This window comes from Falco punctatus, assembly GCF_963210335.1.
Source record: "Falco punctatus genome assembly, chromosome: 1".
NCBI lineage: Eukaryota > Metazoa > Chordata > Aves > Falconiformes > Falconidae > Falco > Falco punctatus.
The window spans coordinates 118,762,877-118,780,818 of NC_137580.1; the positions used below are offsets into that span (position 1 = coordinate 118,762,877).

The 17,942-nt window shown below is 51.1% G+C and overlaps 2 protein-coding genes across 4 annotated transcripts; both read right to left on the minus strand.

Moving 5' to 3' along the window:
* Positions 1 to 999: 999 nt before the first annotated feature.
* LOC308061692 (E3 ubiquitin-protein ligase TRIM65-like) lies at positions 1,000 to 12,099 on the minus strand. 2 transcript variants are annotated; one of them, XM_080382021.1, is made up of 6 exons: positions 10,431 to 12,099; positions 9,840 to 9,935; positions 9,533 to 9,766; positions 8,851 to 9,022; positions 8,440 to 8,520; positions 1,000 to 7,147 (listed from the first exon to the last, which is right to left on the minus strand). In XM_080382021.1, the coding sequence occupies exons 1-6, from the start codon at positions 10,875 to 10,877 to the stop codon at positions 6,870 to 6,872; spliced, it is 1,308 nt and encodes a 435-aa protein (XP_080238147.1). In that variant the 5' UTR covers positions 10,878 to 12,099; the 3' UTR covers positions 1,000 to 6,869. The 2 variants fall into 2 exon arrangements, with proteins under 2 accessions (XP_080238147.1, XP_080238148.1); XM_080382022.1 differs by having other exon boundaries at positions 1,000 to 7,120; positions 10,431 to 12,095.
* A 758-nt stretch (positions 12,100 to 12,857) lies between these two features.
* Positions 12,858 to 17,467, minus strand: LOC308061705 (large ribosomal subunit protein mL38-like). Of its 2 annotated transcripts, none has more exons than XM_080382053.1 (9): positions 17,338 to 17,467; positions 16,967 to 17,146; positions 16,263 to 16,394; positions 15,971 to 16,179; positions 15,507 to 15,579; positions 14,914 to 14,959; positions 14,392 to 14,550; positions 13,876 to 14,012; positions 12,858 to 13,502 (listed from the first exon to the last, which is right to left on the minus strand). In XM_080382053.1, exons 1-9 carry the CDS (start codon positions 17,417 to 17,419, stop codon positions 13,366 to 13,368), a joined length of 1,155 nt encoding a protein of 384 aa, XP_080238179.1. In that variant the 5' UTR covers positions 17,420 to 17,467; the 3' UTR covers positions 12,858 to 13,365. The 2 variants fall into 2 exon arrangements, with proteins under 2 accessions (XP_080238179.1, XP_080238180.1); XM_080382054.1 differs by having other exon boundaries at positions 13,797 to 14,012.
* Positions 17,468 to 17,942: the final 475 nt, after the last annotated feature.

Below are 17,942 nucleotides of genomic sequence, written 5' to 3' on the forward strand. Positions count from 1 at the left end.
TATTACATATCAGCCTTTGCAGGCAAACAGCAAACACCCTGCCATGCGTCCAGCAGGACTCAGCCGCACCTTCGAGGGGGTACGGGGGTTTGTACAAACTCACCCCAATACTTTAACACTTTCACAGAGTCTTTGACTCTCCACACCCCACACACACACACACACCCCCCCCGGCTTCAGATCTTGCATACATCATCACAAGTTTTTATCTTACAACATGTTTCATTCTGGTTGCTGCACAGAAAGAACCACAACCTCAGCACTCTCTTTTTTTTTTTTTTTTTTTACACAAATATTTCAACAAGAACATCCTTAAAGCTATTAAACAGGTACACCAAAAACCTAAAATTTTAACCAGAGGACTAACCGTGCCCCAAAGAGAATGTGGATCAAGGCCTTGCTCATTAGCCTCTCCATTTTGTACCTCCGTAACACTAAAACCTTTAAGACCGCCATATAAGTATTACTCTGACAACTGTGTTTGCCTGTTTATCTTAGAAAATTTCAGTATTTCTTTACAATCCATTAAGCACAGGCATAATTACACACATTTATTTTAGGATACTTCTGTGCCTCCCACAATTTAAGCCTATAAGAAGACGCTGTTTAAGCATCATATTAACTCAGGTTAACCAGCAGCAGCTTCAGTATTCGAATGGAAAGCCACAGACGTGTTCACAGTCACCAAAAAAAAAATATCCCTGCAAATAAATCTACAAATCAGTTACTGAACTTGGCTTTGTATTGTGGAGCTGAATTGGAGCAATGCCACTGTCAGCTGAAATTAAGCAAAGTGCTCCATCCCCCCACAGGCAGAGTAGAGCTAGTTTTGCATACAACGTGGACATCCTGTCCACAGCACAGGTGTTTAATCTTACAAATCTCCTTCTGCTGCATCACCCTACCTGCACGACACTGACGCAGCCTCAGATCCTCATGTAAATATACTATAGTAATGCAACTTACATAAAGCAAGACACTGAGTACAGTTTTGTTTGGGTTTGTTTTTTTTTTCCTATCCTTTTCTAGAGCCATAATCAAAGATCAGGTGGTGTTAATCCCACACTCCTTCTGTCACACAAGCATATCAGCACACATTACTTCATCCCATTTTCCTTCTCTCCGTACTGCAGCAAAGTATATTGCAGTACTTTATCAATGTTTTCTTATTCACATTTCCACCAGCAGACCCTCCAATATCCCTCCAGTGACTCAAAACACATCCTAACGGGCTTTTCTTTAAAATCCCACCACTCTGCTTTCCTCCCATTTTTCCAGCTTACACTCACAGAACACACTTATCACTTACAGAATTACTACTTACAAAACGCAACACACAGGTATCTTTCTACAGCAACACCAAGAGCTCACTATTATTATAAAAAAAGATAGCCGAAATCACAGTAACAATTATCAAAGTCAAATTCCACATTCCATAAATCCGGTAACCAAAATAAGCAACACTGCAGCAAATAAGCTTTATAAGCAAACTTGCCAGATTCCAGATGGCAATTAAATGCCGATAAAACCCAAACAGAACCAGAAGTATACTTAGGGTGTCAGCCACAGAAGTATACCTGAGTTTTCCAGACCAGACGTATACTTGAGAAACTAGTTCCCAAGCACACCCAGATGTATACCTGAGAAACTAGTTCCCAAGCATACCCAGATGTTACCCTCCGGAAATCAATTTTCTCGTCTTACGGGTAACCCCAGATTACCGGTAATACCAGAATACAGCAATAAAGAATACTATCACTTACAGGAGGTGGGATTCTTGTCTGCCTCCGCAGTGATCCGATGAGTTGGGGAGTCCCTCCGGGAAAATTCCGGGGGTACCCAAGGGAGTCCACTTCCCAGTGGGTCCTACGGTCAGGCAGAGAGCCGTCCCATCTGGGTCGCCAGATTGTTTCAAAGAACGTCTTCAGAATTTCTTAGTGATGAAGTATTCTTTATTGTCGGTGCCGGGCGTACGGGGGATCCTTCCACCAATCGTACACACCCAGAGGGGCAGATTATCTTATATTTATATAATGAAACAATGAATATTCCATTAACGCCTATACATATTCATTACCTGAACCCGCCTACCCTCGCTTCGTATGCTAATTAGCTTATCAGTCTTTCACGCTTGTGCAGATTCTTCCAAAAATTGTGGGCCGGGGTCTTTAGAATGTGGGCAGTGGTCTATGGGAGGAAGGCTGTAGGTCTTCCTCATGGTGTACTTTTCACCTTTTGCTCATTTGCAGTGTTCTTATCAGTCTGAGGTAATTTATGCCCTTGCTGGCCATCTGCTTTTCTTGCTTAATTATTTCTTTTACCCTTATCTGTCCTCACCTGCTGAAGTGTTCCGCTAAAGTTTTAACACAGAAGGTCAGCAGATAGGCGGATGTCTAACAAAGGATAACAGAACAGACACCACAGGTAGATGAGTAACATGTGGCGGTACATGATATCTACAATTGTTACAGTGGCTAACAAACATAATGTTTATTCTTTAATTCTATTCTAAAGTTCGTTCACACTACATCACTTTGAAGCATATGCTTTAGTTATTCTAGAAGCAGTAGGTTTCCCTCCAGGTCTTGGCCCTTCTCTTTGCTTTCACTGCTGTGTTTCAAAAGTGATGAGTTGGCAGACTTGTAGAAATCTTGCCCAGGGCTTTTTTACAATACCCCTTGTAGTTTTACTCAAAAACATCCAGCTGTCCCGTTATCTCCTTGGTAGGGCAGCTTGCTTTGCAGATAAGGAGGACAGCTCCCCTTGCAGAGATTTGCAACTTTCTTGTCTGAACAGTCTATATGATCTTTCAGACATTTTAACCCCTTTGTCGCTATACAATTACAAGCCTGTTTATGCATTACAATGAATATTGGTTTATGAATACAAACTTGACCATATTATTTACAGCTTATTCACATCAGCAGCAGAGCTCAAGATCCTTCTTGGTGGCAAACACAGAGACCAACCCAGTCTTGCCCTTGATTGTGGTAGGAGGCACTTGACCAGCCTTATTCCTTGTACTTTGTTGTCAATGCAGTTTCATCTGCACATCCCATAACAAGTCACAGTCATGGTAAAACACAGATTTACATTAGTAGAACTACTACAGGGTGTATTTTATTTTAGTTTTTATGCAATATTCCCCACAGCCTTGCTGACCAAGGGATATTGTTTTACCTGAACTAGGCAGGCCTCCTGTTTATCATTTTTACTGTAACAGGGAAAGCATTTTTCCCTTTACTTGGGATTTACTTTCAGATATACCTGGCTAAAGATTTCTTTTACTTCAGAGAGGTCCTCTCTTCCACTTTTCTGTTGAATTAAAGATAAGCTCAACATTTTAGTTAATTGATCATTTTTAACTTTTGGTTTCATTTCCCCTTCTTTAAACGTCTAGATGTTCTAATAAATCTCTTCCCAACAAAGATTTTGGTGAATTTGGCATTCTTATTTGTTTTCTTAGTTTGTACTTTAAAGGTTTCAGTATATTTTCCTGGCGGCCAGCAGCTCCCACAACTGTAACAAATTCTTTTCACTGAAGTTTAACACCAAATAAGTTGGTTTTGTATTCACCAACTTTTCTACATCACGATTACCTTAGTAAAAATCAACTCGAACCTTTATCCAGTCCCATTCACAACCAACTTTCAAACATCTAAATTTCCCCATCAGAGATTCACCTTTACTCTCCTCAGACCCGCTGCCTGCCCTAGAGGGGCCGTTACCGGTCCTGTTGTGCTGCAAATGCTGCAGCAATTGGGGTGACATTGTCAGGTCCTTCTGCTCAATCGTCAGCAACAGCAACCCCCTCCTCCTCACCATCAGGAGGATTCGGGGCAGGAGATGCTGTTCCTGCTCTGCTCTGCAGGTTACACAAGCCTGCCTCTGCAGCAGCACTTCTGTTTTAACTCTTTCTTACCCTGAATGCAAATCTGCTACTTGTTGCTTTAAGTCTGTGTTATTACATACCAGCCTTTGCAGGCAAACAGCAAACACCCTGCCATGCGTCCAGCAGGACTCAGCCGCACCTTCGAGGGGGTACGGGGGTTTGTACAAACTCACCCCAATACTTTAACACTTTCACAGGGTTTTTTTTTGACTCTCCACCCCCCCCCCCGGCTTCAGATCTTACATACATTAGCACAAGTTTTTTATCTTACAACGTGTTTCATTCTGGTTGCTCCATAGAAGGAACCACAACCTCCCCTCTGATCCTTTTCCATTGCTAATATTAAGGGATCTTGTGGAGCTAGGTTAATACCACATTCTTTTGCCACTCTGGGTGATTCCTCAGAGTGAAAAACATACCAGCATACATTACTTCATCCCATTTTTCCTCTCGCCTTAAAAATAACATTAATTTTAGCAAAACATTATAATTCAGTGTGCCGTTTAAGGGCCATTTTCTCTGTCCCCTAACTTAGACAGGGGCCACCACTGATTGCAGTACTTAGCCAAAGTTCTCTTATTCACGCTTCCCCCAGCTGCCCCCCCCATTTCCTTCCAGTGACCTTTCTTACTATTATCTCAATCGCTATCCCAGCCACAGAGACTCTAATTTCACTTACAGCTCTCTCTCTTATCCCAAGGCTTCCAAACCTTACAGTCAGGGCATTCAATTTCTTGTCGCCACCATACATATAATAATTCTTTACACCATATACACTTTAAAACATACAGAGGTTCACATTCACCCCTCGGATGTTCAAGACAATAACCACATACCAACATTTGTAATATACTGAATACAGAAATGTTCTCACATTTCCAGCATAAATGAGTATAACAATTATTAATAACCTTGTAATTATTAATTAAAAGGCCACTTTTCTCCACATTCCAGCTTATAAAGCGGCCACCATTGATTACAATATTTTATCAATGTTTTCCTATTCACATTTCCACCAGCGGATCCTCCAATATCCTTCCAATGACTCAAAACACATCCTAACGGGCTTTTCTTTAAAATCCCACCACTCTGCTTTCCTCCCATTTTTCCAGCTTACACTCACAGAACACACTTATCACTTACAGAATTACTACTTACAAAACGCAACACACAGGTATCTTTCTACAGCAACACCAAGAGCTCACTATTATTATCAAAAATATAGCCGAAATCACAGTAACAATTATCAAAGTCAAATTCCACATTCCATAAATCCGGTAACCAAAATAAGCAACACTGCAGCAAATAAGCTTGAAACAATGAATATTCCATTAACGCCTATACATATTCATTACCTGAACCCGCCTACCCTCTCTTCGTATGCTAATTAGCTTATCAGTCTTTCACGCTTGTGCAGATTCTTCCAAAAATTGTGGGCCGGGGTCTTTAGAATGTGGGCAGTGGTCTATGGGAGGAAGGCTGTAGGTCTTCCTCATGGTGTACTTTTCACCTTTTGCTCATTTGCAGTGTTCTTATCAGTCTGAGGTAATTTATGCCCTTGCTGGCCATCTGCTTTTCTTGCTTAATTATTTCTTTTACCCTTATCTGTCCTCTCCTGCTGAAGTGTTCCGCTAAAGTTTTTCCCATGATTTTGCCACAAACTGTTTTGAGGAGCGCTTGCCCTAAAGGGTTGTCTGGATTTACCCCAGAGTACAGCTGAAGGGCTTTCCTCAGTCGTTCCAGCCACTCAGTGGGGCTCTCATCTTTTTTTTTTTTTTTTTTTTTTTTTTCATTAAATGCTTTATTGATATTCTGGCCACGGGGTACTGCTTCTCTAATCCCCTGAATTACTATAGTTCTCAGGTCCTGCATATGAGTTCTATGCACCGGATCCTGATTATCCCAATTAGGTCTTTGGAGTGGCCATTTAATATCTGCTTGGGGTCCCTGGGTTTCCTCGGTAGTAAATAATTGACAAAGGATAGATTGCATCTTATCCCAAATATAAAGGTTTGGTCCCAGAAATTGATCTAATCTTTCTGCCACTCCGAGTGGGTCCTCAATTAAGTTTCCCATCTCGGTCCTTTTAAAATCTCATAGGTCAGCCGAATTTAGAGGCACAGAAATATATCCGATCACAGGTTGAGGTCCCCCCATGGGCTTTTCTCTTAGGGGGTATATTTGAGCTGCCCCTTTTTGACTTCTAGTTACGCGTCTAGGAAGAGGGGGAGACCCTTGTTCCGACTCTGGTGGGGGAATGGGCGCTCTGGGGACCTCTGCAGGAGCAGGAGGAGAAATGTAGGGAGGGGGGGTTAGAAGGGTTTCGTCTAACTCTCCCTTCTTTTTCTTTTGTTTAGTTTTTTTATTTCATTCAGCGGGTAAAGTCTAGCTCCCGGTTTTTTAGCCACACCTCCACATATTGACTCTCCTCCGGGTTAAGGGGTTTTTTTTATTATTAACCCAGAGGTTTAATTGCTGTCTTACCCAATCTTCTTCTGACCCATAGACTGGCCAAAAGACATTTTTTGAAATCTTCTTCCCTCCCCATATCTTAGTACAATATTCTATCACTTTCTGCTTATCTTTCCCTAGGGCTCCAGGGAAATATCTCCAATTGTCCAAGATATATGCCAGAGGGGTATTCTTAGGTACAGTGGGTACCCTTCCCATGGGATTCGAAGGCTTGCTGCCCTTCGCCCCCATCTTCTGGAATATCCACAAACATACACTCACTCGCTCCCCTTGTTCCTGGCCCAGTCCCTCGCGGGAGATGGGAAACGCAGTACTTAAGAGTCCACACTCGCTTGGTTCAGTATATCGAACCTCTCACTCGTTATATTCCAGGAAACCCAATCCCGCCCGAACGGCAAACCTTGCGAACAAATTCGCAATATACTTACGCATCCTGCGTCTTCGTCCGGACTCCCGTGCACAGAATTTTTATGGGATTTTACCGGTTTCTCCTTTGCTCATTATTCTAGAATTTAGGTTCGTCGGTAAGGTTGGAGTAAGCTGTTGGTCGCGGGGCCGCGAAATGTCGCGGGGCGCCTCCCCGGAGGACCAAAGCCCACTGTTCCTTATCCGAGTCACGGCACCAGAGCTTGAAGCGAGGTCCCTGCTCCTGCTGCTCGCAGATGGCTCTGAGGCCATGCTTGGCTTTCCGGTTACCTTTTGACAGCTCCAGGTACTTGTTGGCTGTCTTGGGATCAAAGGTCAGGTTGCGGTGGTCTGGGAAGAGCAACGGCATGGATGGGGCTGAAATGCATCATCAGACCTTTACGCCCTTGGTGTGAACCCCCGCAGTGGTGATGCGGTTTAAACTGTGAAGGGCTGGCTCCCAAAATAGAAGGGAACAAGGTGTAGCATGTTTGGAAGGGAGGGGGAGCGGGGTGAGATGCGATACCTGCCCACCCGCCTGCTGGAAGGAACGGAACCAGCCCAGAAAAGGCTGGCGAGGCACCGAGACGCGATGCCTCATGTGGTCCTTGCACAAGCCAGCTCACAGCCAGCAAGCAGCAGTGGCTCCGTGGTCGTTTTGGGAGAGATGTGCTTGGTTTTAAGAGCAAAAAAATGAGTGTGAGTGTGCAGAGGGGGAGAAAACCAGGTGTTAAGTGAGCAAATATTGTATTGCTGGGAGTCACTCTCCTCTGCACGGGCTGTGATAACTCCACCTGCCACAGGCACTTATCAGCCAGCAGCACCTCACCTTCCCCCTGAAACAACCCAGCTATGCTGGGTTCATGCCTGCTGCCCATAAATAATTTTTTTTGGTCCTATTAATAACCCTGAAAACATTTTGTGGGGCCTGAGGGAAGGGATCCTTGAAGGTCCCATAGGCATCAAGCCTAACAAGAGTGACACGACCAACACACTCTAAACATTATCCAGCCCTCTTCCCAACTGGGAGGAGATGGGAAAACGAGTGTTGAGGAAATCCCTAAGGAACTGGAGTGGGATGGGGACATGAAGAACCATGGCTGGGAGCTCTAGAGCTATATCCCTGGACAGAGAGCAATGACTGCAGGCAGGACTCTGCAGGCAGGGCTCTGGACTGGTGCTGTGCCGTGCCCAGCAGCCCATAACACATCCCTCTGGGTGCTCGCTTCCCAGCTGCTGACATTGCCTGCCTGCCTGCAGCAAAGCATGTGTCTAAATATGGGTCATCAGGAACAGGCACATCACTCCTGCCTGGGCAAGATGCCCGAAGCGGGTGAAAAGGAGAGGATGGAGATGGGGCAAAATCCAGGGCAGCAACTGACCTGGTGCCAGGCACTGGCAGCCCGTTTCCACGGAAAACTGTCCCTAGTGCTGCTAATCCCCCTATCGAGCCCTTTCCCAGACATGCAGTGTCCCCCAGCCCATCCACCCCAGCCCTGCACCATCCTCCTCCGCATTTAGGGAGAGGGATTGGGAGAGCCAGGGAAGGAGCCCCTGTCCCTGCAGCCACAACCACCCTCCTCCCAGTGAAGAGCCCAGCTTGGTGAAGTCTCTGCCTGCTGAGAACCCCAGCAGGGTGCTGTCCCTCCAGACCCCTACGTGCTCCTCACCTTTCAGAAGCTCAGTTTGGAGCTGGCACTCTTGGACAGGGGCCACCACCTTCACCACTGGCCCCAGGGGATGCGCTGGGCCTGTGGAAGATGGGAATAGGCATTTTGAGTGATGACACCCAAAAACTTGTTCCTTTCTAGCTTTGATGGGAGGAGGAGGAAATCCATCTTATCCAAGCCCAGAAATGGGCACATGCAACCATGGCTTGGCATTGCCAGTGAGAACAGGTCACAGGGAAGCCACCCAGTTCATCCCCCCTCCATCAATACCCATCTGCTGATCAGTAGATGCGTGCCCCCACCCAACCCCATGTGCCTGGCAGCTGTGTCCCCAGCACAGTGACATGGGCCAGGCTGTGGTTTGGGATGACTTGGAGCCCTTTGGGGTGGCCCTGTGAGCAGAAGGGTTACCTTGGCCAACGGGGTCAGGGGATTTGGGGGCCACAGAGCAGGGCAGGTCCTCCAGCAGGAGCCTGGAGATGTCAGTAAGGATCTCAGCAAAGGGCTTCACCACGTCAGCCACATCAAATTCCACCGAGAGCAGTGCCTCTGGGCTCTCCAGAGTTGGGATCAGGGGGAACTCCTGCAGACAGACAAACAGACGCCCATGCACCGGCCTGGAGAGGATCGGCAGCTCTGAATCCTACCTGCACACACTGCATCTCCTCAGCGGGTGACAGGGACATCCCCAAAACATCTGCTGTTAGGTGTGACTGGCGCACAGGGTCAGGGGACATTCGCAGAGAAAGGTCAGGCTGAGGGGAGCAGAGAGGCTGTGGCACTTGGTGTTTTGTGGACTTTGTGTTTTGCTGGCAGTGGAAGAGCCTTGCTGAGCAGTTTTGGGGTGGGAGGTGCTCCCCATAGCCCTGCAGGCAGCACCACCCGCTCCAATCCAGCATCACCCCCCGAACTTTTCAGGGACCCCCCCCCCCCCAAAAGCAGCCCTTCCCTGCAGCCCCATCACATTGTGGAGCCAGGCTGAAGATGTGTCCCACCTGGGAAAGGGGTCAAGCACATCTCTGCTCTCACTGAAAGGGCACGGGGCCAGCAGTGCCCAGGAAGGGGGGGGACGGACATGGAGCCGGGACAGTACCTGGAGGAAGGTCCTGTGGTCAGGGCAGGCCAGCAGGCACTGAGCCCTCTCCCTGTGCTGGCTGAGGACATCCAGGTGGTCCTTCAGGAGGTTCCAGTCCTCCCCCACACGTCCCAGCGCTGCAGCCTTCTCTTGCTCTATCCTGGCCACCATCTGCCACTGGAAATCCTCCAGAGCTTTCCTCAGGAGAGCAAATTTGCTCAGAATCACCGATTTGAGCCCCTCGGAGGAGTTCTGGGTAGGGAAGAGCCATGAGTGCCAGCGTGTTCCCAAGCCATGTGCCCAGCACAGACGAGCGCAGCGTTACCTTGATGTTGCGTGTTTGCTCCTCCAGCTCCTGCATCACCTGTTCAATCCTCTCCGATTCCTCCTGGGCTTTCTCCAGGGACTCTCTCAAGAGGGCCTGCAAAGGGAGGTACCAACATCCCACAGTGCAGGACACTGCTGCCCACCTGGCCCCCGGGAGCCCTCCCAGGGCCGCAGGACAAGGCAGGGAAGGAGGCAGCTTGGAAGGGGGAGAGGCTGTGTCCAGGGTCACTGAGGAGTGAAACCCTGTGCTGTCTTTCACCCCTTTTTTAGCTGTTTCCTGTAGATGACGGGGTCACAGTCACACATGGCACTGTTCACCTGGTACTGCTGGATTTACCCAGCTCTCCGCTGCTCCTGACAGCCCCTGGTTTCTCGGGGAGCATCCAGGTACTGGCGGCATTTCCCTGGCCAGAGCCCACGCCAGACCCCGTTCAGCTGAGGCCAGGCACAGCTCATCACATGGAGCCACATCATGTCCCCACAGCAGGGCACAGCACAGTGGCTGCGGATGTCATGCCACACCTGAGCTGCTGTGACTCCCCCTGCTCAACCCCCCGCATCACCCCAGTCCTGCCACCCATCGTCCTACCTGCTTTTTAGCACGCTCCTCCTCGAAAAGCACCCGCCGGTGCTGCTGGCACTGCTGGACGGTGCAGACCGAGCAGATGCACCGCCGCTCATCCTCACAGTACAGCTCCAGCGGGCGCCCGTGCTGCGGGCACAGCTCGCCATGGGCCACCTCACACCTCTCTGGGCCTGAGACCCGCACCTCACCATCTCGCGCCAGCTCCACCACTTTGCACAGGGTGACGTTCTTCTCCAGCTCTGGGCACTGCTCGAAGGCCCTGCGGCACTCCGGGCACGTGTAGCCCTTGCTGGCCCTGGCAGGTGCCTGCTCTTGCTTGCGCCAGTGGTCGCTGATGCAGCACTTGCAGAAGTTGTGCCCACAGGGCAAGGTGACAGGCACCCTGAAGAGCTCCAGGCAGATGGAGCACGCCAGCTTCTCCTCCAGTTTCTGTGAGACAGGCAGTGCCATCCTGCCCGTGCCGGGGAGCGGGGTGATGGTGGAAAGAAGCCAGTGTAGGAAGCCGGGGAAATAGAAACTCAGCTGTGCAGTGGAGGAAGGAGCAGTGACGCTGAGCCCAGAGGCGGGTCAGGGCTCCGAGCCAGGCATGCTCTTAAAGAGACACCCAGTGGGTGTCCCCTGGCCATGCTGGCTGTGCCACACGCCGGGGAGGCAATGGGAGGGTTGGAGCTGCTCCCCCGGGAACAGGGAGAGCTGTGAAGTGCTGCAGGAGGCTCTGGGGAGAATGAAATGCTGCATCAAAGCACAAGGAGACACATGCAAGAGGCTGACAACATTCAGAGCAATGTACATTTTTGTGAACACGTTTGCACGGCTACATATATGATGTATAATTTGATTTCACTCCTTTTTTGCCCTTTGAGGGATCTTCCTGGCACCCTCACCTGTGCCAGGCTGGGCCCCCAGGCAGAGTGTGGCAGTCCTCCCTGGCACAGAGACCCTAGTACAGCTCTCCTGGCATCTGCCAGCCTGGGAACCAGCAGGGAGGGGCACCCACTGCTGCCTGCAGCTGCATGTCACCTCCCCCTGCAGTGACAAGGGCTGTGGCACGTGCCAGGAGCCAGCCAGGGCCACATTCCGCCCTTGCATCTTTCCATATTAAACTACAGCTCCTGCTGTCTGCACATGCCCCCATGCTCACCCACCACTCCTTTTCCTACGAGGTTCCTTGCAACACCCGTGCGCACCAGCACTCCGAAACACAAGACAGATGTCATCTGCACGATCAGTCAGGCGGAGTCTTCTGCCCAGGGGCAACTGTGGCGCCTGTGCACAGCACGGCTTCACCTTGTCTTCATACAGTTCAGTCTCTGGAGAAAGAGCTCCCAACTCTCCAGGCCAAACCTTATCTCCTCACCCTCTCAGGCGTGCTATCGCTTGCGCGCACGCTCCCAGGCAGCCGAACGCTGGCAGGATGGCCTGTTCACAACAGCTCTGCAGCCTCCCCACGCGTGTGGCGCAGCTTTGCTTTCACCCACGCAGGCGAGGGCAAGCGGGGAGGTCTGTGCTGCAGCTGTGGCGCTCACCGGTGGGCTGCTGGGAGGTCGGAGCACAGTTTCCATACCACAGGCAGACTCAGAGTCACCCCTTAGACCACCCCTGGACTCAGGTGACTTGGGATCTGTTACACCTCCCTGCATGTCCCAGCACAGCTTCAGCCCCCAAAACATTTCTTTGAGCCAAATCTGCAAATTCTGACCAATATTCAAAGCTAAGAGAGGAGTGTAACACAACCTGTGTGTCTGCCTGGCACGGCGGGACACCTGCACTCCCACTATGATCACCCCACCAGCTAATTCACCCTGGCTTAAACCAGACCCCAGAACCCTTCAGGGCAGGAGGAGAGCTCAGGGAGCTCGGGTGTAGCTGGTAACAGCAGCGGGGGGCATTTCAGCACAATCTTAGTTGTTTGCTGGAGGCTCTTCATTTCCTGAGGAAGGGGGAACCTCAGAAAATGTTACTGGGAACAGGCAGTGGCACAGCAAGAGCATGTCGGCGTTTGGGGGTTTAAACGGGACGCAGAGAGCCCCGCAGAGCCCCGCAGAAAGCAGAGTCTCTGCACAACTTGGGTACGGGACTGGCAGCAGCGGAGTGACAGGCCACCACTGCGCATTTGCCCCAACCCCTGCAGATCTGCTTTTGCCCCACCTACTCCCACCGGGTACTTGCTGTCTGGGGAGCGAGGGGAAGGAGGCAGAGGGCCGCACGCTTGGATGGCTGTTGGGAGAAGCCAGCTCCACCAATGCTGACCTTGTGCATGTTTACCACCCGTGTACCTGCACTCTTCCCGCGCTACACCATCCAAGAGTGGAAAGTGACCCCAACTAAGGGAAGGGTTGCCCTTCTCCCCTGCACCCTGCTGAGCTCCCCAGCTCTGTGCCAGCTGGCTGGGACACCAAGCTTTTCCCAATAAAGACAGCTCTGCCAGCATTGCTCAGAGTGTGTTTAATTAGACTCATCTCTTTAAGAGGACTGCACAAATGAAAGCTGACACAGTCCTGAACCATAGCACTGTAAGAACAGAAAATCCAGGCTGGCCTGGCTCTGTTCCATAAACAGGCAAAAGAAGAACTGTGATCCTTGCAGAGAAACAAGGCAGAGCATCTCTGGGGAGCCTCTACCCTGCCACCCTTACCGATCAGCTCTGCTACAGGATCAGCAGCAAGATTTCAGCCTGGCCATGGATTTGCTTTCATCTATGAACATCCTCGTTAAGGAGCCTTTTGACCACACAGCTGCCAGCATTGCAAACTCCTGTTGCCCCCAGCGCTGCCAGCACAGGGAAACCAGGAGCCGAAGGGCTGAAACTGTCATTTCCCTCCAGAAGTGCAGATGGCTCCCAGCTGCATGGCTGTGTGAATGCAGGGGAGCCAGCAGCCCCACCTGCCTGGCTGGCATCCCAGTGTACACCAGAGCACCCCCAGAGGAGTCCGGGTCCCTAGTAAATGCCATAGGTGGGCTCCTCAGTGTCTCGGTATCTGTCCAGGTACCTCAGAGGCTGCTGGCGTGGGAATTTTAACTGTGGAGGATGGTAAACGGGCGGCCGCACAAATTCAAACACAGGCTCTCTCATATCTGTAAAGGGGAGATGCAGAACGTTAGCAAGACAGCTCAGATCCAAACCCCAGGCCCTTCCCTTCACCAGCAAGGCCCCCCCACGCACACACAGGATCAGGGCTGGTCAAGCACGTCCCAGTGAAGGTTCTCATGCTGTTATTTTAAAATGCTCATTTGAAACAGCCTTTTAGAGGTTGTTTGCTCAGGCTGCTGTTAGTTTGGTGGAAGGTTCATTAAGTACCCAGCCTGTGCTGTAACAGGCTAGACCAGTGACAGGACCAAACAAGAGCCTACAGCCAACAGCTCGCTCACCGACTGTGTGCTGCCCACAGGGCCACATCCCAGCCCACAACAGGCCCCTTCCAGCATCCCTGCAGGCTGCATTTCTTACTGAGAAGCTGATGGAAGATCTTAGTAACAGAGCTGTCCCACTGACACTGGAAAAAGGCCAGCCCTGCTGGCGTTATTGCATCCTCGTGCTTTCTGTAGAAGTCGAACGTGCTGAAGGTTCGCATTTTGAGGCTGTAGCTGGAAATAAGACACAAGCACAAGAGCTGAGGTGAATCTCTTTTCCTGCAGCACTCTGGTAGGAAACTACTTTCCCACATCGTCCCAGAGACTATAAAACGGGGCTAGAAAAGGAAGTCACCCAAAGAAAATCTCCCAGCTTCTCCAGCAATGTGCACATTTCTGCCCCAGGCAGGACAAACCATTTTCTTAACAGCCTGTTTTAAAGTCACAGGACTCTGCAGCGCTTGCAGGGCTGGGATTCTCGTTTCTGGTGAGACACAGACTCAAAGCAGCCCCAAACAACTGTGCAGATTAAAAAGAGCTGCTCTCCCACAGCAGTAACAAGCACATGCCAAGCCAAGCAAGTGTGAAACTGCCCAGTGAAAGCCCGAATTACCATGGCATCGGCCGAACATCCTCGCTGAAATCTATGGGGCAGTCTTGCTTGAAGAGGAGGAAGATGAAGCGATGGTAGCCAGTTCCCATGGCTGGGAAGGGGGGCAAGTAATGGCAGATCTCCTTACCCGACTTGATGTCGTTGCCTGGGATGTTCGTCCTGAACACAAAGAAGTTTACTTTGCTATATATTCATTCATTTCCCTCCATTAAGACCAGCATATTCACCCAGGACTGCAAATCGCTCTGTCCTATGTTTTGACATGACATGCCCTGCTTGACAAGTGAACAGATAGTCGAAAGAAAAATCACACCCAGTGATTTGAACGCCAAACAGCAGCAACACCTGGAGCTACTGCATCTTTAGCAGGATGCAGAACACAGGAATACAGAAGCTAATAGCAGAAGCACCAGAGAAAGCCATGGAACTGCCTTAGCAAATGCTTATTCCCCAGCTCTGTTGGAGATGTTTCTGCCTGCTCCACCTGGACTTTCCCTGAGCATGTTGCTCTGATATACTCACACCAGCCAGTGGAGGTACTCCGAGTCTGTCTCTCTTAAATGTCCATCTGCAAATGCACACAAGAGAAAAGGGTGAATTAGGGACAGCCTGGTGTTTGCATCAACCCCAAAATGAGAATGCCCAGACCCACTCTGAACTGAGCGGGCATCTCGAGACCTCCTGGCATTCCTTTCCTAGCAGAAAAGTAACTAATTCTTATAGGATTGAGCTTAAAATGAGTAGCAGAGAACTCTACAGATGTAATTCCAAGATTTAAAAGCCTTCTTGGTCAGCCAATTCACCCCACTGTGCCTTGGTTTCTCAGAGCGAACAGCATCAGCTAACCTACCTCCCAGTTAGTCTGGAGGTAAACAAAAGATAGGAGTCTGGGAATTGTTTCCTCTACACGGTGACACAGGTCCTGTTGTGTTGCTGTCCCATCTCTCAAGTGGTAGAGATCTGGGAAGGCTACAACCTTCCCTGCATATATACTACACCCCTGCTTCACAGATACCACATCGTGTCTGGCTGTGCAGCCAAAAGAAACAGGAGCTAGCCAACAGCAGAGTGACACAACCCAGTTTAAACATGTTTTTAAAAAACTTGCTACTCACCTGGATTTGTGAGCAACAAAGTCCAGAGGGAGCCTTTATCTGCCTCGTATGACACTGCAGGGGGACTGGAAGCCTAAAAGAGCAACAGGAAGAGAATGCAAATCACTCAAACAACAAGTTCCAATCAAGATAAATCAATTGTGATCAAGACCATATCACAATTTCCATGACAAACCCCACAGACTTGGTGTGGCCAGGATGCAACATAGACTGGGCACAGCCATGCCACCGAGCCCCACCCGGAGAGCCCCCCAGAGCATTAATAAACATCAGCCTGCTGACAGACAACGATCCTGTTGCAAAGCTCTATCTTTATCGTGTCCAAGAAACGTATTTCCTTCATCACAAAGGAAATATCCTTGTAAAAGAAAACCCCCAGAACAACCAATGCCCATTAGAAGCATCTGACAGAAACAGACAGGCTTCCCATGGGGTTGAGGTTGATCCCAGCTCCCCTCACGCACCTCTGACGGAGTCACCATGTTCCCATAGTAGACTGGCACGAGGTACTCGTCTTCTTGGCTGTACTCCACCTTCAAGGTAACCCAGGGGGTGAACGTGGCCCCCTTGAACAAGTCACGAAATATCCCGCAGTGCTCTGCCACACGCTGCTTGTGGAACGGGCCGCTGGTCTTCTCCCACTCAGCTCTGACTTCATCAAGAGGAATCAGCACTGCAAGGAGAGAGAAACGCTGCAGGAGGCAGCTGGGCACCCAGAGCGGCCGGGGCAGGGAGAGCAGGTGGCAAGGCACAGACCAGTCCGGAGTCGCGCTGCTCTTTCCATCTCAGCATTCTGGCGGTTTTCCTTCAGGATCTTTTTTCTTTCCTTGATTTCCTTTGCTTGCAGCCGCTTACCACGTGGTAGGCTGATATCAATCTTTGGCTCTTCTGATCAATAAAAAAAACACATTACGTGAAAAGTGTGAATACCCAAAATGCCCAAACACAAAACCTTTGCAAAACGTTAAGAGAGCGTGTGAAAGAGATGCAGACTTCAAGACGCCAGAGACTTGATTCTACCACCTCTGCATCTCCACACTTCTGCTCCCTCCTCCTTCCCCAACTCATCGCCCTCCCAGCCCCACAGGTTTGCCAGCTGGTGAGCAGGTCTGGTCTCCGAGCTGCGCAGCAGAGCAGCCAAACCATATTATTTGCTGCAGGTCTAAAGTTCTGGGCCCCAGTCTGCCTTCTCTGATACTAGTGGGGTCCCAAAGAATCACTTCGTTACCCTGCTCCACGTCTTTTGGCAGGTCCTGGCCTGCCTCCCTCCTCCCAGAAATCCACCATCCACTTCCCCTGAAGCCACTTGCAAACTCCCACATGGGAAAAGGGCCAGCCCCGTGCCAGAGCGCCTCACCAGCTCTTCACAGGGCGGGTTTTGGTGCCAACCCGTGGCCCCAACAGCATCTTCCCTCCCCTCCAGCAGCCAAACCGCGCCGGGCAGCTCCTCCCTGGCGTACCTGCCGGGGGGCTGGTGTACTGCCGGTACGTCTTCCACCAGCGGGGCTTCCTGCTCTCCTTCTCCGCCAGCTCGAAGTAGCGAGTGAAACTGCGGTATTTTGGCAGCGCTTCCAAGTTGCTGACATCAATATCCTCGTTGGGCATCGGCCCCAGCGGCGCCGCCCGCTTGCAGAGCGCAGCTGGAAGCGCAGAGAATTCCCGGTTTACATCAAGAGCTAGAAACGAGGCCGAGAGAAGCCGGGGCGGGCGGAGCGTGGGCCCGGGCCGCTGCCCACCCCCGCAGGCGTCCGAGAGCTCCCCCCTCGTCCCCCTGCCGGAAATCCCCGCCGCCCACTCGCGGGGAACCGGGGCTCCCCGGCTCGGAGCTCACCGGCCGTGCCGAAAGCCCGCCCGCCGCGGACTCCGTAGAGCGCCGCGGTCAGCAAGGGCGCCGCCATGATGCGCGCCGCCATGACGCGCGCCGCCCGCGGGAAGGCCCCGTTACCATAGCGACGGGGCTGCGCCGCGCGCGCCCGGCCTGGCAGGCCCCCGCTGCCATGGCAACGGGGCTGTCCCGCGCAGCGCCTGACTAGAAGCGGCCCCACGTCCCCAGGGCTGCTTCCTCCCTCGCCCTGGGCTGGTTCCTCCCTCGCCCTGGGCTACCCCTCCCCGTCTCGCCCTCGCTCCTCTGGCCCCAGGGCAGGTCGTGCTGAAGGGGGCAGCGTGGCCCTGCTGTCACCCTGGCCCCGCTGTCACCCTGGGGCGGCGGGGAGGACAGGTGGAGCCCAGCACGACAGCCAGCTTTCTTCAGAAAAAGGCCCAAAAAGGAAAAGCTGGAGTTGCCTGTGAGCTGTGAAACACTCTGGATGCTGGGGAACATCAGCACAACCCCAGGGCTGCGCTGTGACAGCTCTGCCTTGCCCGGCCTTGCAGCTTGGCCAAACCCCCACGAGCCCCTGATGCCACAGCCCAGTGGCAGGCAGCTGCCTGTCCAGG

What these genes read in the sequence shown, in the direction of transcription:
- LOC308061692 (XM_080382021.1), bottom strand. Translation starts at nt 10,877, where the DNA reads ATGGCACTGCCTGTCTCACAGAAACTGGAGGAGAAGCTGGCGTGCTCC. An exon ending in AGCAAACACGCAACATCAAG is followed by an intron (nt 9,767 to 9,839) that starts GTAACGCTGCGC and finishes TTCCCTACCCAG; the next exon opens with AACTCCTCCGAGGGGCTCAA. An exon ending in CCCTGACCCCGTTGGCCAAG is followed by an intron (nt 8,521 to 8,850) that starts GTAACCCTTCTG and finishes CATCTTCCACAG; the next exon opens with GCCCAGCGCATCCCCTGGGG.
- LOC308061705 (XM_080382053.1), bottom strand. Translation starts at nt 17,419, where the DNA reads ATGGCGGCGCGCATCATGGCGGCGCCCTTGCTGACCGCGGCGCTCTAC. An exon ending in GCGGGCTTTCGGCACGGCCG is followed by an intron (nt 17,147 to 17,337) that starts GTGAGCTCCGAG and finishes CTGCGCTTCCAG; the next exon opens with CTGCGCTCTGCAAGCGGGCG. An exon ending in AGCAGCGCGACTCCGGACTG is followed by an intron (nt 16,180 to 16,262) that starts GTCTGTGCCTTG and finishes CTCTCCTTGCAG; the next exon opens with TGCTGATTCCTCTTGATGAA.